This window comes from Rattus norvegicus, chromosome 13 (genome assembly GCF_036323735.1).
Source record: "Rattus norvegicus strain BN/NHsdMcwi chromosome 13, GRCr8, whole genome shotgun sequence".
NCBI classification, from domain to species: domain Eukaryota; kingdom Metazoa; phylum Chordata; class Mammalia; order Rodentia; family Muridae; genus Rattus; species Rattus norvegicus.
The window spans coordinates 50511225-50534980 of record NC_086031.1 but is presented as its reverse complement, the minus strand read 5'-3'; the positions used below and the strand labels follow the sequence as shown (position 1 = coordinate 50534980).

Below are 23756 nucleotides of genomic sequence, written 5' to 3'. Positions count from 1 at the left end.
ACAGCGCTGAGGGCATCAGGCTGATGGCCAGCACCTTCCTACTGAGCCACCACACTTGCCTGGCTTTATATATGCTTCAAAATTATAAGATAGTGAAACTGTAACTCATTCCAGTTCATTAAATTTAGCTAAAGTTAGTATAAGAAAATCTACTGGGAAATAAAATTAACAACATTATAATTTAGTACTCAACATGTTAACACATGTTGGAAAAAATGGTCATTTTAGGCAGGCCTTTATGTGCTAGAATACAACACATCTTAATATAGTTCATAGCATAAACAAAGTGGGAAAATATAAATATTCTATAATTACAATTGTTTCATTTATAGACTGGGTGAGAGACAGGTTAATAGTGGCCATCAAAAGATAAAAACGACATTTTTCCTTTAGTTTTTGAGATTGGTTTCACTATGGAGCACAAGGTGTCCTTGATCTCAGCCCCTGGGTACTAGGAGTACAGGTGAGTACCCTACCCTGAGCCCCGATAGGATTTCTTGTTTGTTTTCTGAGACAGGGTCTCTCTGTCCTGGAACTCATTATGTAGTTCAGGCTGATCTTAAACTCACGAAGATCCACCTGCCTCTGCCTCCTGAATGTACTAATGGTGTCTCTCACCATGCCTGGCCCCAAAAGGACTGCAAAGATCTACAATCATCCGAGCACATTTCAACCATATTTTTTTTACTTGAGAAAGGTACTCAAGTAGCGTAGGCTAGCCTCAAATTTGCTTTACAACCAAAAATGATCTTGTTCTTGTGATCCTTCTGTCTCTGCCTCCGAGAGCTGGATTATAAATATGGACTTACAGCAGTGGGCATCAAATCATGCCTGCTGTGCAAACTACCAACAGAGGCCCAGCCCAGCCTTATCCCATCTTGGCCAAAAGAAATTTAAGATTGCCAAACTATTAAAAGTACAAGTTATCCCAAAAAGAGCAATATGCTTTATTCTGTCACTCTGTAGCGATGTTATTACCATCAGACGTCCCAGACTTCCCTCCCAAGTCTTCAGTACCTACACTGTGTTACCTGGGCACTGGAAACCTTGTTGCTGTCTTCCAGAACACAGAGCTTGCTGCCTTTCAGAACAGCTAGCTGAGCCACATGCCCAACAGCCTGCTGTATAATCTCGGTGACTTTGTTTTGAGCCTCTTTTACCATCGACGAAATATCTGAGCAGCATCCCTATGAAATAAAAATGGATCAGTCCATGTATCTCATATATGAGGTTTTAAGGGGTGATAAAGCAAAGACAAAGGGGACGATGGGTAAAGTTATCAGGCATGAGGGGCTGGACTTAAGCCCCCAGTAACAGCACTAAAAGTAACAACAACAACAGAGCTGCAGAGATTCCTTAGTAGATAAGGGCACTGGGTGCTGTGATGGTTGGTATATGCTTGGCCCAGGGAGTGGCACTCTTAGGAGGTGTGACCTGGTTGGAGTGGGCATGGCTTTCTTGGAGTAGGTGTGTCACTGTGGGCAAGGGCTTAAGACCCTCCCTCATCCTGGCTGCCTGAAAGCCAGTCTTCTCCTATTGGCCTTCAGATGAAGATGTAGAACTCTCAGCTCCTCCTGCACCAGGCCTGCCTGGATGCTGCCATGTTCCCACCTTGAGGATAATGGACGGAAGCTCTGAACCTGTAAGTCAGCCCCAATTAAATGTCCTTTATAAGACTTGCCTTGGTCATGGTGTCTGTTCACAGCAGTAAAACCCTAACTATGACAGGTGCTCTTTCAGGGGACAGAGGTTTGACTCCTAACCCCACAGGGAAGTTCACAACCATCTGTAAGTCTAGTTCCAGAGGATCCAACACCCACTTCAGATCTCTGAGAGCACCAGGCACATAGGTGATGCGTAGGCACACATGCAGACAAAATACCCATGGATCTAAAAGTAAACTTCATAACATATGACCACTCAAGTGCCTGCGAGAAACAGAAAGCAGGAAGCCCTGTTGTAACATGAGCAGGATTCAGCCTCCTCCTCCCTCAGACTTGACACAGGGTAGACAAAAAGCAAGGGTGAAGTTAAACTCCAGACAGAGTGGAAAGAGACATCAATAAGAGAGACTGGATGGTTACCTCTGACCTGTCAGCTTTAACTGTCCTAGTAACACCCAACAGACAGCTACTAAAGCTATACTCACAGCATAGGCAAAGGAGAAGAGAAAAAAAGTAGCCCAGCTACTTTAAACAGCCTTCCCTATACACTCAGTGAGCAAGTTGCCAAGGCACAGGGACCTCCCCTTTACTGCTGGCCCCTCCCTCTTGCAGCTCTTAGAAATGCCTGTCTTAGCCTGTTACTCCGAGATGCTCATTACACACTACAAGGTAAGGATTCCCAAGCACACTTCACTAGCACAGTGTTCTGGCCAGCAGCGGCTTCAGTCTTCCCAGTCACCCGGCATCTCCATCCTTCATTCATTGCATAGAACACAAGCCATGTGCTGAAGCTTGCAAGTCAAGTTCAAAGTGCTTCCCAGGAAATGAAGAGAAGGCAAGAAATTCACAGCAGCAACTCCACCAGGTGCCCTGTTATACCATGATTTCACCTGACAATCACAGCAACTCTGCCAGGCGGGCACTGCTGCTCTTATTTTCTAGGGGAGGGAAGGGAGAGACTCAAGAAGCTAAGCAGCTTACCTAAGCACAGGAATTGGCATAGCATAGATTTAAACCCAGGGTTTCAAATATCAACAGTGGGTTTTGGTTTGTGGGTATTCTCTCTCTCTCTGTTTCTCTGTCTCTCTGTCTCTCTCTCTTTCTCTCTCTCTGCCCCCCACCTTACAGACAGAAAGACAGACACACACACCTTCTAAACTGCTTCTCGTTCATTTCTACCTCAGAGCATCTTGAGCTGTATCCCTTGTCATTAGGGCTCACACCCTCGATTCTGACTCTGGCTTTGTCCTCTGACTAACCCTGTCCTTCTATGTTCAGGGTCTTCTTCTGCTGTCAGAGTTTCTTCACCTGAAGTGTGCCCACATCTGCCTGCAGTCACCTCTGTTACATTCTTCTCTTTCCTTGTTGTCTATGTTCAAAGTTTCCCTTCATTCAGTGTGAATTTCACATTCATTCAACATTAAATAGCCAATGAGCTACCTATCACATCATGAGGCCTTGAGAAAACACACTCAAGTCCTACACCTACAGAGAGCAGACTGTCATGGATTCATCAGTAGTATGGCATATTACTTGGGGTTAGCAAAAAGAACAAAGAGAGGTACCCGACCAAGCTGGGAAGACCCAGAAAGACCTGGGAAAACAGTTGGTAGTAAAAGACTCCCCTAACTCAGCTACTCAGGAATGACTTGTCACAATAAAAGTTTTCCTACGAAAATGTGGAAGTCGGGGCTAGTAAGATGGAGGGCCTGGTGAGGAAAGGAATTTGCCATTAAGCCTGATAACCACAGATTGTTCTCCAGAGCCTGCATGATTGAAAAGGGGAAATCGTCTCCTGGAAGTTGCCCTGGACCTTCACACATGCCCTATGCTGTGCATAACTCCTCACACTCCCCCCAAATGTAAAACTTTCAACATGTACATTACTACATAAAACATGGCAGATATCACTGTAGAAAACTTGACCGAATATTCTAGAAAGTTTAGATTTTAAAACGTGAAGCGTAACTTTCTCAGCATTGTCTCACCTGCCACCTCCTCTCATTCCCTGAGAGGTTTTCAGAGCTCCCTGACATGACAAGGATGTGATATTTTTCAACATCAGTTCCCTACTTTTTCCACAGTAATGGAACCCTTGGTTTTTAACCTAGTCCATAGGTGTCTAGAATAAAAACAACAAACAACAACAACAACAACAACACCCACTTCTTGATGATAGATAGAGCTAGATGTGGTCAGGAGAAGTTCTGGCCAAGTGAATATGAGTATCATATGACATCTTACAGGGACTCCCTTTACAGGAAGACCCTTCCCTTGCTTCCCCTCCCCACAGCTGCACACACGCAACTCAGCTGGTGCTCTATCACCATGGAGCTTGATGAGGCCAAGTCCACACTTCCAGCACCGCAGAAGGGAGAACAAAAGAGCCAGGATCCCTTCTCTTTGTGCAGCAGAACCTCCATGCCTACCTCTGCATCCAGGGGACAGAAAGTAAGCTTTTATCTGGCTTCTTCCTGCCGGTCAAACCCAATGTTACAAAGTTGATACAAAGTAAGCAGAAAACAAAATTACTTTTCTCCCCTGTGTATCAGTAGCTTTGTTACTAATTCAGCAGGAACCGAAAGCCAGCCCACAGTCAGAGCAAGACTCAGTGAATTAACTGGGGGCTTGCAGAGTATATGGATCGGAGACCCAGGGCATTCAAATCCATCCCTATCACCCAGTAGTTACACAGCACTGGGCAAACCAGTCATTTCCCAAGCCTCTTCCTCATCTATAAAATGGCAAGAGAATATATCTGGGGGTTGTCATGAGAACAAAATGAATCAGCACCTGCAAACCTCTCAGGACACAGAGGACACACAAGCCTTCACTCAGTAAACTAACTGCACCCACAGTCTTAGGGCCTCAAAACAGGAAGCACCCAGAAATCCTCAGATGTAATATCAGGAGAGATACAGGTGGTAGGAAGCCAATAAATACTTTTAGAACAAATGAATTCTTCAAAAATAAGAAATCAACTTACCTGCAAAAACAATTGCAAATAGCCCCCCAGTTTTTTAATATCTTGTCGCAATTCCTCTTCAAGTCGCGCTGAGCCGCTACAAGGCGGAAAATCATCCAGCCAGTGTTTGAACAAGACCACAAGCTGCTCAAAGGCACACGCAACCTGGATGGTAAGAGCCTGTGCTGCCCGGTCAGAGAACACTTGGAAAGAAGAAGGAAAATTACTGCCAATGGTCTCCAATGAGAGTGCTCACAAACATGGTCGAGAGACACCAGCGGATGCGTCGAGTAATTACTGCAGGTAAGGAGCGAAGGGTAGCGAGCCATCATGGTGGACGTTGGAAGAAGCAGAGGAATTGCTTACCATTATCTTGACTTTCTTCATCCTGTTCTTCATGGGCTTTGGAGATGGCAATCACTCCATTATAAAGTTTAAGAAGGTTATTTATCAGGCTATCGGCTATAGTTTTCTCTTCATCGAAACTCTGTCCAAGGAAATCTATCGATGAGCCAATCAGTTCTTTGCAAATTCCAGGAAGAAATGATTCTGATGAATTTGAATAGATGGTGCTTGGTTTTTCCATTAATCCTGTATCAATGGAAGACAGCCAGCGTAAGCCTAGTTTTTGATCACAATATTTTCAAACAAATGTGTTGATGCAGGTTACTGAAGAATTGATGGCCAGTAATTCACAGGCTATTCCTGTTTTAATGCATTCTTATTTCTATACACCAGGGTGAAAACACAATTCCACACAGGGACCAATAACTTCCCACCACCCACATGAAGCCACAGGCTTAGTGAGGGACCCTTCAGCCTCAATATAAGTAATTAGAGACTTAAAACATCCCACTTAACCTTCTCCCTCCCTGCTGATCTTAAACTGTCATAGAACGGCCTGCCGCTGCTTTCCAAGTGCCACCACTGCCAGTTTCACTTAACTTTTCTATACTTGATAGCAATTAATTTTTCCTAGGGCCTAAGGAAATTAACTCATAAACTGGAGTCCTGGGCAGTGATGAACCGTATAAAAGGCAATGCTGCAAACCTTCAGTTCACAATGGCTTTTCCCAGTGTTGACCCAAGACAGCTAACTATGTATGTTCTCTGAGACGATGTATTCTAAAATTCAACATTATTATTTTAGACCTATAAAATGTAGTTTAAAAATATTATGGTTCTTGAGTTGAGAAGTTACAGACACTCTTTAGATTTCCAAAGGCTGAAAATGTCAAGTCCTGGGTGCAGAAACCCCTCCCCCTTAAGCTCCTTGAATGTTCGTGGAGCATCTCCTTCCTCCCTGCCTCCTCCTTCTCCTCCTCCTCTTCTTCCTTCTTCTTCTTCTTCCCTCCCTCCTTCTTTCTCCCTCCCTCCCTCCCTCCTCTCTTCTTCCCTCCCTCCCCTCTCCTATCTCCTTCCACTGTTTCACTAATGGCCCAGGCTGGCCTTGAACTCATCATCTCTCTGCTGCAGCCTTTGTGTGCCTGCCAAGATTACATGTGACTGCCACCATACCCAGCTCCATCTCTCCCATTGGAAACCTTCACATAAGCAAGGATCTCAGCTCTGGCTTTCCCTTAAAACACTTGTAGAAGACATCTGGCTCTCGGTTGGGGATTTAGCTCAGTGGCAGAGCGCTTGCCTAGCAAGCACAAGGCCCTGGGTTCGGTCCTCAGCTCTGGAAAACATCTGGCTCTCAATGCTGAGTAAATTTTTCCTGTGTGTGTGTGTGTATGTGTGTGGTGTGTGTGTTATGTGGTGTGTGTGTGTTGTGTATGTGGTGTGTATGGTGTGTGGTGTGTGTGTGTTGTGTGGTATGTGTGATGTGGTGTGTGTGTGTTATGTGGTATGTGTGTATTGTGTATGTGGTGTGTATGGTGTGTGTGTTGTGTGGTGTGGTGTGGTGTGTGTGTGTGTGTGTGGTGTGTTATGTGGTGTGTGTGTATTGTGTATGGTGTGTATGTGTTGTGTATGGTGTGTGGTGTGTGGTGTGTGTGTGTGTGCATTGTGTATGGTGTGTGTGTTGTGTGGTATGTGTGGTATGGTGTGTGTGTGTGTGAGCATGTGTGCTCACACTCATGCCTATCATGTGCATGTTTGTGCTCACACCAGTGTACACGTAGCCAGTGGATTACATTAACAAGTCCTAAGAATAATTATCTCCCTTCAAACTAATTTTGAGAGAAGAACAAAACCAAACCTCAATTTCATTGAAGAAGAATTTTTATTCTTTTATTCCTGTTCATATTCCATTAGAACCTTTACCAAATAGATTAATATATTAAATAGTAACTTTCAAGCTTGAAAAAATTAGATTATTTAATTATTTTATGTATCTAATAAGTGCTTTGCCTGCATGAATATCTGTGCACTGTGTGCACACCTGGAATTGGATCTCCTGGGATTGGAGTACGGTTGTGAGCCATCACGTGGGTGCTGGGAATTGAACCTGAGTTCATTAAGAGCAACAAGTGACCTTAACTGCTGAGCTTTTTATAAGCTACACATTATACACCTTAATGCACACTTCTTTATTTTTATACTTTGTTCTTTACACAGGCCTATGGAACCCCCACCTAGATCAACACATGTGACATTTCTACAATCTCTTCACAACAGGTTTCCCTGTCTTAAAGGCATCCCAGCCAACAGGGTCTGATATACATGTAGTAGCATTGGTTCTTGGGAGGCAGACAGACCACATGGTAATGTTCTGCCTTAAATGACAAAATCAAAATGGAACCAGAGTAACCCGCCCCCCACTCTAACCTGCCAGAGGCTCTGTTACAACAGAATAGTTTTGAACTGTTCTTTTTTTTTTATTTTTTAAATTTTTTTATTTTATTTATATGAGTGCACTGTCACTGTCTTCAGACACTCCAGAAGGGGACATCAGATGCCATTACAGATGGTCGTGAGCCACCATGTGGTTGCTGGGAATTGAACTCAGGACCTCTGGAAGAGCAGTCTGTGCTCTTAACCACTGAGCTAGCCCTGAACTGTTCATTTTTATCTCTGGCTTCTTCCGCCCAACTGTTTTGAGGGCTCTTCCAGGTTGTGTGATGGGGTCATTCCTTCTTTTTATCCTTGCTCTGCACTCTGCTATTGGGAGTTAGTGAGTTTGCTTTTGGTTTCTACATTCCACGGATCGTCCTGAGTGGCTCAAAGCGAAGCTCCTGCCTCAGCCTCCTGAGCACTGGAGCTACAGGTACTCACTAGTGCACTAAGTTACCGGCAACTTTTAAACCTGAATTACTACAGGTAACCGCATGGTGTAACATCCCCTCTAAGGTAAATTAATATAAGGACAAGTGGCCCAAGAGAATTACTCAGGGGGATTCTTCCTATAAGCTTTGCTTTAAGTATTTTTCTTTTCTTTTTTATCTTCTTATGCTAATGGCATTTTGCAGGGTCTTGAGCATAGCAAGACAGTCCCCTACCGCTAAGCTGTGAAACATTTTCTTCAGTTAGAATAATTACTGGAGCAGGTGCTCAGGGCTGCATTGTGTGTCCAGAATGCTCGAGAACCTAAGTTCAATCCCCAACATTCCATTTCCTTCCACCAGTATCCCCCACCACACACACACACACACACACACACACACACACACACCCCCTAACTCTGCCCCTGTCCAACACATGTCCACAGACTCTTGAGCCATCAGCTAGTCTTTTAGAAGGCCTTACTCATGCAAGCATCACACACATGCCCTCTGTTATTTCCTTTTCACACACATCACAGTGTATAATAAGTACTCTGACATAGTTTGGTTTTTTTTTTTTTAATCAGAGGGAATGTCATTCATATATATTTCTTTCTCTCTCTCTTTTTTTTTTTTTTGGTTTTGGTTTCTTGAGACAGAGTTTCTCTGTGTAGCCCTGGCGGTCCTGCAACTTGCTCTGTAGACTAGGCTATCCTCAAAACTTATAGAGACCTGCCTGCCTCTGCCTCCTAGAGTGCTGGACTTAAAGATGTATGCTACCACATCCAGCTTGGACACATTATCTAAACATATTTTCCCATTTGAATTAGTCACTCAACCAACAAGCCAGAGAACAGACACTTACAAACAGAAAGGCCATCCAGTTCACACCCTCATTTTATAAAGGAAACACAGCTGCTAAAAAATAAACTGATTTCCACAACTGCCCACGGACAGGGGACTGGGACAAGCTGACCAGCCTTACCTGATGTGTGTGAAGGATGCATACTCTGAATCGGATGAATGTCATGCAGACAACCGGAGACTCTCCTGTTCTTCATCAAGCTTCTGCTCCTGAACCAAAGACAAACCCTGAGATCAGCTACTACTCCTCACAGGAGTGTTAAGAATGCTGTCAGCAGTGTAGAAACACATAATCCCAGCACTTAGAAGGCTGACGTAAGACAGAGAGTTTGAGGCTAGCACGGCCCACATGAGACCCAGTGTTAGGGCAAGCAGTATCCTTACACAGGGGTGAATGTGTGCTCTTCCCAACAGGACTAACTCATTTCAATCTCGAGCCAGAGTCTTCTTATGTGAAAGCACCACCCTAATACAGTCTGAAACTGGCTAAGTATTTCCTGGTGCCCTACCCCTGAGGCTCCCGGCATTTGCCCAAAGGGAAGAGCTGAGAGAGCCCTACAAGGGCAGAGGGTGCTTCAGGAGTCTAGGCCGTGGAGTTGGCAAGGCCTCCTGGAACAGTGACCCTGAAGCATGGCTATAGGTTAGCCGAGCATGGGAAGAACCAAGCTCAGCGTTGAGCGACTACTTTCCACGAAGTATGGGGGAGACGGCAAGAACTATGGCTGGGGGAAGTGCTAGCTTGACTTATCTAGGGGAGGCATTTAAACATGGAAACTGTCTAGGTAAAAAAGCATTGAAGTGACCCCCTGTGGCAGACAAGTCTGAGAAAGCAGTACCCACCTAGAAGTGCCACAGCCTTGCCCTCGGCCCAGAAAACAGTCCCTTCCTGTAAGTTTCTAAACTCCAAGTCTAGCTCACCATGGGATGGAAACTCCTGAGCAGTGACCTAGATACAGGCGACCCTTCGGTGTCTTCCTAATCAGACTTTCTACTACTGTTGACTCGCCAAAGGAAAATACTATTTCTTGAAGAGTATACTCACAAAAGCTTAAGTGTTTCAAACATAAATCCCCCTGTAAATTCTTACAAAAAGAAATGAAACCGCAGAAATATGACCGAAGATAAAGGGAAACAACTATCAATTTCTAAGTATTTCTTTTTCTGGAGATAAAAAGAAAAGTAAGTTAAGCTAGGAAGAGTATTGTTCTTGCCCCACTGTCATGTTAAACAGTGTTTAAACAAGGAGATGCTTGCCGCATTCCTTTCAAAGAGTTTTCACTCACGCTGAGAGAACAATTCACTTTTACCAGTCAACACTCGGTATGATTTACAGGCAGCAGGAGCAGCCTGTTTTATTGCAGAGCCCCTGTGGTCCAGCAGCGCCAACAGCAGCTCTATAATCTGTCAGCATTTCCATTACCTGCAGGCACTCTCAGAGTTTGTAACTCTGTCATAAACATTCTCACAAGGCTGAAGCTTCATGCACAAGGTCTCAGACTAAGAGCAACTCACTTTAAAAAATACGCTATCATTGAATTACAGAAGTTCTCGAAGTATCATTGCCACATAAAACACCTGACTTCTTTCTTTTTGGTTTCTCTGTGTAGCCCCCGCTGTCCTGGAACTCACTTTCTAGAGCAGGCTGACCTCAAACTCACAGACATCCACCGGCCTCTGTCTCACAAGTCCTGGGACTAGAGGCACGTGCCACCACGTGTGGCCTGAAAAACCTAGTTTCAAAATCTTGCAAAATATGAAAGGGGATTTTGGTTTTAGGGTCACATTTTAAACTTCTTCCTTTCTTACCTGGTAACCCAAACTTCAGCAGACATAGGATGAAATCACCAACATTCAAAGGACTAAAGATTAGCGCTCACAGACTCACACTCATATTGTGATCCATGATGTATGTATGTATGTATGTATGTATGTATGTATGTATGTATTATGTAATAAGCTTGAAGCTTACACGTGTTTATAATGAACTGTCTTCTTCCTGTTAAGAAGGTAGTAATCCTAGAACCCAAGAGGTTTCATACATCACCCTCCAGTTTGTTGGTCTGGCTGAAATTCTGGGAGGTCATTATCGCTCTAGGTTGACCGACTTCTCTCAAGCCCCATACATCCAGTTGCATCAGGGATCACCCCTATCACGTCAGTAGCACAGCCCAGTAGTATGCATGTCTGATCCTTAAGTCAGATCACCTGTAGACACCTTTGTTTACTAGCGCTGGATCAGCAATTATATCTTCTTTGTATTTAACATTTAAAAGATTATTTTCTCAGTGTGGAAGATTGAATGCATAGCACCTCCCGATGCTGGATGAGAGCTTTATCTCTGAGATGCACCAGAGGCCTGAGATTTAATTTTACAGTATGTTACTGTTCAACAGCAGTCTGAGCAACCATTACTGAGCACCAGAGAACAGGCTTGCACGGGTCACCCCCAGCCCTTGGAACAACCCTGAAGCATCATGGCATGCTGAAACCAGAGGTGACCGGGGCAGCCACGATGGCGGCTGCTCTGTGAGGAACCAACACTGGACTTGTGTAGTCCTTGCCCCCACTCCGATATTAGGGTTCGTGACCTTTCCCCACAACTACCACAGAGGGATGGGGATACACGTGCTTCCTACACTAAAGCAGCCCAGGGTCTGTGTGGAGACTCTGTGCTGCGTGCTTCGCTCACAACATTCTGGTGACATCACAGCAGTTTCTTACTAGACTCTAGATTAACATAATGTAGCAAATATGACAGAAGTGATGGATTGTTGGTGAAAGGCAGTTTTATCTCTGATGACAAAAGTAAGCTTAAAACAAACATGTGCAAGACTTCTTGAAGCTTGACCAGCAGAAAAAGTTTAAAACAGAACATGATCTGCAACAGAAGGAGATAAAACTTATAAAGTTTCCTAGAAGGGGTCTGGAGAGATGGCTTCGCAGTTAGGGGTGGCTGCAGCTTGTCTGACGGTCTGCTGTGCTAACCACCAGGACCAAAGCAGCCTGGGGGAGCAAAGGGCTTAAAAATGTATTCTTCCTTACTACTGCTCCTCACTGAGGACCAGGCCATAGAGAAGTGCTGCTTACCGGCCTTCTCAGCCTGCTTTCTTCTGGCACTCAGGACCACTAGTGTAGGTGTAATACTACCCACACTGAGCCAGGCCCTCCCACATCAATCATCAATCAAAAAGAAAAAATAAAATACCACAAGCCTGCCCATAGCCCAGCGATGTGGGGACATTTTTTCCAGTTGGGGTTTCCTATTCCAAAATGACTCTAGGTTGTATCAAGCTGACATAAAACTAGCTCTTCCAGAGGATCTGAGTTCAATTCCTAACACATATGCCAGCGAGCTCACACTCACCTATAATTTCAGTTCCAGGGAATCTACCCTGTCATTTAGACCCCACAGCTACCCTCACATGTCTGTCTCTCTGTCTCTGTCTCTCTCTCTCTGTCTGTCTCTCTCTGTCTCTCTCTCTGTCTCTGTCTCTCTCCGTCTCTGTCTGTCTCCGTCTCTGTCTCTCTCTCTGTCTCTCTCTGTCTCTGTCTGTCTCTCTCTCTCTCTCTCTCTGTCTCTCTGTCTCTCTCTCTCTCTCTCTCACACACACACACACACAAACAAATTTAAATTTGAGCAGAAGAATGGATGTTCCTCTGTCATGAGCACTGGGGACAATACTTGCTTCCACAGTCAGGAAAATCGGGAGCTGTGCATTCAACCAAACTGGCCTGAGTGCCAACTCATTCTATTATTAGCTCCATGACTTTGGGCAAGTTATCTGATCTCAATCTTTTTGAAGGTCTGATCTATTCACTTGTAGAATGTGTGGTCATAAGAACATCTACTTCAGAGGCCTGTGCTGAGTACTGAGTGACACTGTCTTAGCAAGTATCCAATACATGCTCTGTTTGTGTGTGTGTTTGAGACAGGGTCTCTCTATATAGCCCTGGTTGTCATGGAACTTTCTGTGTAGACCAGAGGCTTTGATCCCTCAGAGATCCTCTTGGCTTTGCCTTCTGAGTGTTGCCACTATGCCGAGCTTGTTTGGTGTTTAAGACAGGACCTTGCCCAGTGGTAGCACATGCCTTTAGTCCCAGCACTCAAGACAAGCAGATTTCTGAGTTCGAGGCCAGCCTGGTCTACACAGAGAAACCTGTCTTGATAACTCCCTTATTCCACCCCCCAAAAAGGACAGACCCCTACTATGCTGCCTACGGTGCTCTCAAACTCATGCTCTTCTTGGCTCAATTTTCTCCAGCTGGGATCCAAGGCATGCACGTCCCATGTCACTAGACTCCATAAGTGTTCTTGACAAAAGGGCAATGCCCCTGTGGCTGGGGCAATGCTACTGATGTTCACACCTTGAAAGCTCCCTCAGTCAACACTCGCCTAAACAATACTTAACATCTTGTGGAGATCTCAGTCATCACAGCCAACAAGATGATCCATCTCAAACACACTGCTTTCCCCAGCTTAAAACCAGGAACAACCCTGAGCTTTTCACTGCCTTGACCCCAGTCACCAAGTCCTATTGATTCTACATCTCAAATGTGTGTAAAATCGTGTCCTCTTTTCTTTCTCAGTGCCTGGTTCAGGAGGACAGGGAGGGTTTTATCACATGAATTCCTCAGGACATGTCCAATAGTAGCCGTCATAGAAATATTTGGTTTTGGTAACAACAAAACAAAACTAAAGAGCTAGACGTTGCGGGCCAGAGTCTTTCCATACCATTTGCTTCTGCATTCTAATCAAAGAACAGATAGGCTTTCCATGACAGCATCTACCTACTACGGATGTTTTTGTATCTGGTTTAACCGACAGTACCTGTCATGTACAGATGTTCTGTATCACACAGATTCACTCTTTTGCGGTGCTCATACTAACTTGACTGCATTTAAACACGTGTAACTTACAATGAAATATCATAGGTTATATTCTTGAGATGCTAAAAGCAATACTATTGCTTTTTTATATAGGAAATTAGATTTATGCTATTCTAGGTTGCTCTTAAAACTAGTATGAAAAATACTGAACATTTTTGGTTATACAGAAACTGATAAACAATGTAATACTCTATGCACCATAATTTGACCAGTGACATTAATGTCACTTATATTTCTGGGTCCCATTACAAACATACTATGACAGTAAATCTCTCAAGATAATTTTATATATGTCATAAAATATTATGTAAATCTGTAACTTATCTACTTGCACCTACACACGGAACAAGAAAAGCAATTATAAACGACTTACCTCCTTCTAGAGAGGGAAGAAACTGGTGTGCTTGTAATGTCCGGTTCCCACTCATCTTCAGGGTCACAAAAGACATCCTCACCCCTGGTACCACTGTTACTCTGAAGAAAAGAAAAAAATAGCCTTCTCATTAAACATGAGTGGAAAATGTTTTACAATTTAGTAAAAAAAGAAAAAAAGCTTAAATGATTTTATTATTTTAAAATATAAAACTAAGGACCTACTGAGTCAACTAACCTGGGCCCATGGGGCTCACAGAGGCTGAACCACCAACCAAAGAGCATGCCTAGGCTGGACCTGGCTCCCTGCACATCTGTGTCTTCTCGTGGGTTCCCTAACGAGTGGAGTGTGGGGCTATCTCTACCTCGGTTGCTTCTCTTCCCTTTCCCCTTGCTGGACAGCCTGGTTGGGCCTCAGTGGGAGAGGATGACTCCTGCTGTGACTGGATATCCCTGGGTGGGTACCCAAGGTGAGGGGGGTTCCCTTTCACTGAAGAGAAGAAGAGGGAGTAGTGGGGGGGGATTTGTGAGGGTGGGACTGGGAGGAGACAGTAGGGGCTGGGCTTGCGGCTGGGATGTAAAGTGAATAAATAAATCCATTAAGGGAAAAAATTATAAAACTAGCAAATTACAGGCTATCTGATTAGTCTTTTGTTTTTGGTTTTTCAAGATAGGGTTTTTCTGTGTATCCCTGGCTGTCCAGGAACCCATTCTGTAGACTGGGGTGGCCCCAAGCTCACAGAGATTCATCTGCTTCTGTCTCCTGAGTTCTGGGATTAAAGATACATGACACCACCACCTGGCTTATCTGATTAGTCTTAACAGATATCATATTATTGACCAAATTAAAAACTAACTATACAAATTATAATAGTAAACACATGTATGCAGATGCCACTATGGAATTAATTATTTCTGTATGCTAACCTATAAACTACTATTTTGAAAAGCTAGCCTAAAAAAATAATCAAAACAGCAACAACAACAAACTGTAATTACACGATACTAGAAATTAAAATAAGTCTCAGAAAAACAACAAAGTATTTAAAAAATTGTAACCTGGACAGGGGAGATGGCTCAGTCAGAAAAACCCTTACCTTGCCATCACAATGTCTGAATTCATTCCTAGAGCCATGTGAAAAATGCGGGGTGAGCTGGTACACATTTATAATCTCAGAGCTGGGTTGCTGGGTCTCCAGCGTCCACAGACTGATCATCTCCAGGACAATACAGCGAGCTCTAGGACAGTGAGGAAAAGCGGACGGTGTCTAAGGTCCAACACCAAGGCTGTCCTCTGGTTTGTGCACACACACACACCAATCACTTCTAGGTTGAATATGCTGATAATAATCTATACATCAGATACTGAAGCACTCTCAATGAAAAGTCTACCTAGATACTACAGAGGTTGATTCAGACAGTACAGCATGTGTAAAGACAAAGTAAACAACTTCAATAAACACTTAAAAGCAGGAAGTCCAACAGTAAGCTATGGAGTTAGGGTTTAGTGTGTGCAATGGCGCAAGAATGGTCAAATACACGCATACTTGTAAAATCAGAAATTATTAACAGAGACGGAAAGGAAAACCACCCACGTGTACCATATAGAGAGAGACACTGTCACCGCTGTGACGTAACACTTTGAGATTTGAGAGATTTGGGATATCTCTCAAGTACACTCTGCAGGGGCTGGAAGGCTGGCTCAGTGGTTAAGAGCACTTGGTGCTCTTGCAGAGGACCTGGGTTTGGATCCCAGCACCTACATGATGGCTCACAACTATCTACAGCTCTAATTCCAGGAGACATGATGCCCACTTCTGAATCCTGAAGGCTCCAGGCATGCATGTGGTATACACGTATACACACAAGCAAAACACACACACACACACACACACACACACACACACACACACACACACACACACACACACACAAAAAGCAGACACTTTTCTTTCCTGGAACAAACACTGCTTGCTCGTGGTAGAAATTTGTTTGTTTAAAAAAACAAAAACACCAAAGAGGTTCAGGTTTGGTTTGGTGGGTTTCATTTAGAGTTTTTCTAGTGTTCATATTGAGATTGGTTTTCAGCTTTTTCGTTGGTTTTTGGAGGTGGTGGTGGCTTTTGGTCTGTGTGCGTGTGTGTGTGTTCCCTTAGAACGGGGCTTCTCTTTTCTCTGGCACCCTGGAAGTCTGCTCATAAAGTTGACTGGAACCAGTATCTTTTTATCACCTATTTAATCCCCACCCCCACTTCCTGTTCATTCCTTTTAGTTTTTAGGAGCACATTCTCATGTGTTCAGAATTTTGTATTCAGCACAGGCTGGCCGAATTCTCATGTGTTTAGACTTTTCTATTTAGCATAGGCTAGCCCGGAACCACTGATCTGAATTTTCAGCCTCCTAAGTGCTGGGATTACAGGTGGGAGCTATCAAACCTGGCTCTTTCCTACCTTTTTTTTTTTTTTCTTTTCTTTTTTCTTTTTTCTTCTTTTTCAGTTTTGCAACTTTATTTGACATTGACAGGTTAGTCTCACCCACACTGACTGTAGATTTTTGAATGTGGTAACAGGCACGTAAATTACCAGTGTGTAGAGCTTGTTTGACAAATCCTCATTACATTTTCTGCACAAATGTACTCGGATGCAATACAGAACGTTCCTTATTTCTTTGGTCCAGCCGGCTTTATTGAGCCTTGTGTCAATGCACACATCTGGAGTCCCCACCTTCTTCATTTCTGGATTTCTGAGTGCCCAAGGAGCACACTTCTTGAAGCCCGCTCCATGGATGCTCTGGTGAATGCTCACGGTGCACTGTTGGGTCACCACCGTGCTGACGGCAGAATGGCCCTTCTTCTCGACACCCTTCTTGGAGTGAGCCATTCTGCCAGAACCAAGTTGGAAAAGGCCTCTATTTTTGTATTTGTTGTTTTTGAATCTACTTCATTATAAACTTTTAAAATTATTACATGGTTGTTCTTCCAGTGATTCAGCTTTTATGATTTATCTTTTCCTAGAATGTCTTTCCTTTCTAGAAGTCTCACAGGAAAGACTCTAAGGCAACATACCATAGACACTTCCATGTTTACTGCTGGAATATTTACATTATTGCAATAACCAGGAGATGGAAACTAGCCTAGATGTCCATCAGAAGATGAATGTATAAAGAAAACGTGGCGCGCGCGCACACACACACACACACGCACGCACGCACCACAATGGAATTTTATACATCTGTCAAGAACACTGAAATCATAACAGCCAGAAATAAACGGAACTGGAAATCATTATGTTAACAAAATAAATCAAGAAAGACAATGACATTTAGCTGTTTTCGCTTGTATATGGAAGCTAGGTTTGCAATTATGTGAGCGTGCATGTTTACATGTGTAGAACGGGATCATGAGAAGGGAGGAAGGGAAAGGGATGGAACCCAGGTGAGGGAAGGGCCAGCCACAGGGAAACCAGGGACAAAATGAAGAGATGAGAATGAGAGCCAGGTATAGGAATACATGTGTGCAAGTGCTGCGGTGAACTATTAATTTGTCATTAGTTATATTTCATTAATTAGTGTACTAATTAGCACACGATTCTGTAAGCAACCTAAGAATACAAACACACAAACGAACGGGACATCAGGGTGGCTCAGCAGTTTGGGCATTTGCTCGAAAGCTCCAGGACCCACGTGGAGGAAAGGGAGAAGAGGGAGAATCAACCCTCCAAGCTGTCCTCTGATCTGTACACTCAGCCTCTGTGTATCTGTCTGTCTGTCTTATAGACACACAAATGAATACAATAAATATAAAAACAACATAACATTCTATTGACGACAGAACTTTTTACTCATCTTGGTTTTTTGTTTTTGTTTGGTTTTTTTCCCCAAGACAGGGTTTCCCTGTGTAGCCCTGGGTATCCTAGAACTTGCTCTATAGACCATGCTGGCCTCGAACTCACAGAGCTCCCATGCTCTGCCTAATGAATGCCGGAATTAAAGGCAAGCACTACTAATGCCCACCTTGTTATCAATTTAGATACCATTTTTTGTTTTTATTTTTTGAGACAGCATCTCATATAGCTTAGGTTAGCCCTGCATGTGGCTAAGAATACCCCCATTGGGTTCCTGAGTGCTAAGATTACAATAAATGCCCAGCTCCTTAGAATCACATGTCTCTTCAAGTCTCCAAGATCTAATTCATTAGTGACTCCTTTTTTTCTCACAAGGATTTCTTTACTTGCTTTTTTTTTTTTTTTTGTCTTATAATCTAGACTGAGCTAATTATCTTCACTTTTGATTAAGTAATTCACAAATTAAAGCTATGACAATACCGTCTAGGCTTTAAAATATAATATTTTATTAATATTTTGAGCATTTTCTTAGTACTATAGAATATAATTCTAACAGTCACATAATTTGAACATGGGATATCTGAAAAATATTAATACTAAAATTTAATACTTTAAGTAATAACAATATAGAGGAAAATAACTTTAAGTTCATGTTCTTCAAAACACCATAATAAATTTTTCTTAAAAAAGCAAAACAAAACAAAGAGAGATGGCTCCAGTGGTTAAGAGTCCTGAGTTCAATTCCCAGCAAACACATGGTGGCTCACAACCATCTGTAATGGGATTTGATGCCCTCTTCTGTGTGTCTGAAGACAGCTACAGTGTGCCCATATACATAAAAAATAAATAAATCTTTTTTAAAAAGTCCTCATACCTTTAATCTTAGCAGGAGGATCTCTGTGTATTTCAGGACAGCCAGGGTTCCCTAGAGAGACCTTGTCTCAAAAAACCAGAAAGTATTTACTTATGTATGTATGCTTGTGCGTGTGTGCGTGGGGCAAGTAGGACAGTGAGCCATGGAGGCCAGGGCTTTGGGTACTTCTGGAGCTGGAGTTACAGGTGGCTGTGAACTGCCAGATGTGGGTAGTGGGAAGAGAGCTTGGGTCCTCTGCAAGAACAATATGAGTTCTTAACCACTGAGGCATTTCTCCTGCCTCAACTTTTATTTGATTCAAAGATGTACCTTCAAATAAAAACATAGAGGACTGAACAGTAAACATTCTGAACAAAAGTACATTTAAACACAAATAAAAAAGTGTAGTTTCGGAGCCTTCAAAACCCAAGAGGCAGGGGGATCAGGAGTTTGAGGTCATCTTTAGCCACATAAAAGTTCAAGCCCACTCTGTGCTCTGTGAGATTCTATCTCACAGCAGAATGAAAGCAATAAAAGGGTCACACAGAGCCAGAGAAATGGGCTCAGCCAGTTAGATGTTCCCTAAGCAAGTGTTAGGACCTAAATCTGTATGGTCAACACTGGGTACATGGGTGTATGTCTGCATTCTCAGCACAGAGGAAGACAGCCAGATTCCTGGGACTCAACAGTTAACCACCTTAGCAGAACTGATGAGCTCCAGGCTCAGTGACAGACTCTTTTCCCCAAAATAAGCTGGAGAGTGATCAAGGAAGACACCCAACATCAAAGTCTAGTATCCACCCACACAGCTTCATCTATGTGCAATTACACACTTACACACACACACACACACACACACACACACACACACACACACACACACACACACAAGACCACACCAGGAAAAAGATCACATAATCAAAACAAAAAACAAAATCAGAACCACTTATTAACAAAATACATAGACCACTTAACAGAAAGTGCAGCCAGGCTGGTGATGCGTGCCTTTACCCCCCAGCACTCGAGGCAGAGGCAGAGGTAGAGAGGCAGAGAGAGAGGCAGAGGCAGAGAGGCAGAGAGACAGAGAGGCAGAGAGGCAGAGGTAGAGAGGCAGAGGTAGAGAGGCAGAGAGGCAGAGAGAGAGGCAGAGGCAGAGAGGCAGAGAGAGAGAGAGAGGCAGAGAGGCAGAGGTAGAGAGGCAGAGAGAGAGGCAGAGAGGCAGAGGTAGAGAGGCAGAGGCAGAGAGGCAGAGGCAGAGAGGCAGAGGCAGAGAGGCAGAGGCAGAGAGGCAGAGGCAGAGAGGCAGAGAGACAGAGAGGCAGAGAGACAGAGAGGCAGAGAGACAGAGAGGCAGAGGTAGAGAGGCAGAGAGAGAGGCAGAGAGGCAGAGAGAGAGGCAGAGGCAGAGAGGTAGAGAGACAGAGAGGCAGAGAGGCAGAGAGAGAGGCAGAGGCAGAGAGGCAGAGAAGCAGAGAGGCAGAGGCAGAGAGACAGAGGCAGAGAGGCAGAGGCAGAGAGGCAGAGAGGCAGAGAGGCAGAGAGGCAGAGAGGCAGAGGTAGAGAGAGAGGCAGAGAGGCAGAGGCAGAGAGGCAGAGGCAGAGAGGCAGAGAGGCAGAGGTAGAGAGGCAGAGAGAGAGGCAGAGAGGCAGAGGCAGAGAGGCAGAGGCAGAGAGGCAGAGAGAGAGGCAGAGAGGCAGAGAGGCAGAGAGAGAGGCAGAGAGAGAGGCAGAGAGAGAGGCAGAGAGGCAGAGAGGCAGAGAGGCAGAGGCAGGCGAGTCTTTGAATCTGAGGCCAGCCTGGTCCACACAGTGAACTTCAGGGCAGCCAGTGGGAGGGAAGGAAGTTGTGCCTGGGAAAACTAAAAGAAGTCAAGGGATACTTTACCAAGAAGAAACAAAGTTAAACCCTGGCTTCACTGTTACTAAAAGAAAAGCCAAGCAAGTTCCTTAACATTACTTTGTGACAATACTTAGAGCAAGCAACAATGCACAACAAACAAAACTCTCAGATTTTGTTACTGTTTTTTTGAAAATATAAGGCAAGAAAAGAGATGTTAAAAATAACAGAAAGATGGTTTTAACTGTGATTAATGAAAGCAACAATCAGTAATACCCAGAACTATCTTCCCTGCAGCTTAAAGGCCAAGCTGGTAAAGCCCACGGTAACAACAGACTCAGCCGTGAATGGCTGCCATGCTTGATCTGTGTTGACAGAAACCAGTGCACCACCACAGACATGCACGAGGAAAGCAGATTCACACAGGCAGCTGTTAATGCTGGGGTCTCAGTGACTGAAGGATATCCTCTGATTTAGCAACAATATGTCACCTCTATATTTTGGGAGGGGTGGAGAGCCTGACAGGGGTTCATATAAACCAGTCTGGCCTCAAACTCACTAGTAATCCAGGTGGGCCTTGGACTCATCATTCTGTCTCTGCATCTCAGGTTAGTGCTGTGCTCAGAGGCATGCATGACCATACCCAGCTGCGTGTTTAAGAGTTTATAGAGGGGCTAAAAACACTGGCTGCTCTTTTAGAGAATATGGATTCCATTTTCGCGGCCCACACGGTAGCTCACAACCCCTTGTAACTCCAATTCTAGGGGATCTGACACCCTTTTCTGGCCTCTGAGGGTGTGAGGCACACATGCTGTGCACACAGACAATAGACATTCATGCAGGCAAAACATGCGTATGTTTTTTTTTTTAATGTTACAGATTTTAAATCACAAACCTCATAAAGGTCTTTCATCGCTGCAAGTTTAGATTCAAACTTTTCCAGATTCCAGAAAGTTGAGATCCCAAGCTGGAGGTTGCGCACTCGAACAGAAGGATCAGAACGACCTTTGTCTGATGCATCATGTCTGGAGAGAAATAAAAATGCTTACCCTAAAACACATAAACACCCAATGGGGCTCTTAGCGGCAAAGAGCATGTTCTGCTCTTCCAGGAGACTCAAGTTTGGTTTCAAGCACTCGAACTGTCTGGTTCACAAGCACCTGTAACTCCAGTTCAAGGGGCCCTGACACTCTCTTTTGGCCTCCAATAGCTACTGTGTACACATGGTACACATAAATCAAGCAGTTACACATGCATATACAGTATACATAAATAAATCATTTTTTAAAAATTGTGATGCGAGACTGGGTGGTGTGGCTTGGTGACACAGCACATGCAGAGCAGTCGTGAGGCTATGGATCCAGTCTCTAGACCCATGAACATAAAATAAAAATGGAAGGTGAGTGAACAAAATTTCAACTCAAGGGCTGGAGAGAGGGCTCAGCGGTTAAGAGCACCGACTGCTCTTCCAGAGGTCCTGAGTTCAATTCCCAGCAACCACATGGTGGCTCATCTGTAATGGGATCCGATGTCCTCTTCTGGTGTGTCTGAAGACAGCTACAGTGTACTTATATATAATACATGAATAAATCTTAAAAAAAAACATTTCAACTCAAAAGAAAACCCAGTAGACTCTTAAAAATGAAACCCTAAAGCCGCAGTTTTCAGGGAGTCTGATATCTGTTCTTTCCTAGACAGAGACTACTACACAGACTTCAGAGAAACTTGGATTTAAAAAAAAAAAAAATATATATATATATATATATATATATATATATATATATATATGAGAAGTACAGGTCAACAAATGTGAAAGCTACTCACCTGCCAAACACATAGTGCTTTTTAAATTTGTCACTGATGGCATTGGCTTCCTGGATCATCGTGGAGAGCTTCATGGAGCTCCAGTTTGGCTGAACTAACAAGAACCACACAGATTAGAGCCGAAATGCATGTCTGCCCTCAGCATCTCTCACCAGTTAGGGCTATCCCACTCTACATCTCTCACCAGTTAGGGCTATCCCACTCTACTGACATTAGGGGCTGGAGACGTGGCTCAGTGGCTGAGTGCTCCGGCTGTTCTTTCTGAGGACCCAGGTTTGATTCCCAGCACCCATGCCTTAGCTCACAACCATCTGCAACTCTGGATCTCTAAGGATTTGATGCCCTCTCCTGGCCTCTGTGGGTACCAGCCATGCACGTGGTGCACAGACATACATGTAGGCAGAAAAGTAAAATAATGTTAACATTTTTTAAATGACATTAAACAGATGTTTTTAATCCTGTATCACAAGAGAAGAGCAATGTATGAGTAATTTTCTTTTTTCAATTCTTAAAAGTCAAGATGGTCTTTACATCAAGTGGGTTGTCGTGTATGTGGTGGAATGGTATAAAGCAGAGAAAAAGGATACTGGAAGAGAGGACACCTACTACCCTTCCCTTAAAAGTCAAGATGGTCTTTACATCAAGTGGGTTGTCGTGTATGTGGTGGAATGGTATAAAGCAGAGAAAAAGGATACTGGAAGAGAGGACACCTACTACCCTTCCCTTAAAAGTCAAGATGGTCTTTACATCAAGTGGGTTGTCGTGTATGTGGTGGAATGGTATAAAGCAGAGAAAAAGGATACTGGAAGAGAGGACACCTACTGCCCTTTCCCTAAAATGTTTAAAGGGGTTTTTCCTTAATATTAGTATTAATTTTTAAAATGTTTTATTGATTTGGTGGGGCATGGTAATGCCATGATATGCTAGTACAGCTCAGAGGACAAGTCGGGGGAATCAGTTCTCTCTCTGTACCATGTGGATCCTGGGATCCAATTTAGGCCATCGGCCTTGGCAGCTTTTACAGGCCGAGTGATCTTACCAGCCCCATTGTTTTTCTTTACTATCTCGTTTTTCTAAGTCATCAATAAGATATACTACAGTTAATTTATTAAAAACTACACCCCATTTAAATTTTCTAGACAAATACAACAATTAGAAAAGGGTATCTAGAAGTATAGGTCCACAGAGAAACACCTGTTTCACATGGGACCTTGGTTTAATAAAACGCAAGCATGCACACAGGCCCACACACACTCTTACTAAGTAAGTAACCAAAGAAAAGGAGAGTGATTTAGCATGCTGCTCCATTTTTCATCCTGTAAAGTTAACTCAGCTTTTCAAATGCCAGGTGCTTTCCTCCCACTGACTTACAACCCGCCACCCTAAATTATGAGGTGTTATCATGAATATTTTCTCTCTGTAAGTCAAACAAGTAGCCATGTG

The 23756-nt window shown here is 43.7% G+C and overlaps 1 protein-coding gene across 3 annotated transcripts in view; it reads right to left on the bottom strand.

Annotated features, from left to right (window-relative positions):
- The window catches only part of Kif14 (kinesin family member 14), a 63611-nt gene that overhangs the window by 7276 nt on the left and 32579 nt on the right, over positions 1-23756 (bottom strand). For 2 of the 3 annotated variants that reach the window (XM_039091329.2, NM_001427233.1), the window contains 7 exons: positions 22314-22407; positions 21385-21514; positions 13960-14060; positions 8821-8909; positions 4996-5220; positions 4651-4832; positions 1032-1187 (listed from right to left, as the gene is read on the bottom strand). In XM_039091329.2, coding sequence (XP_038947257.1) covers positions 1032-1187; positions 4651-4832; positions 4996-5220; positions 8821-8909; positions 13960-14060; positions 21385-21514; positions 22314-22407 — 977 coding nt within the window. Of the gene's footprint in view, positions 1-1021; positions 1188-4650; positions 4833-4995; positions 5221-8820; positions 8910-13959; positions 14061-21384; positions 21515-22313; positions 22408-23756 lie in introns of all 3 variants that reach the window. The other variant, XM_063272468.1, reaches the window with a different exon arrangement.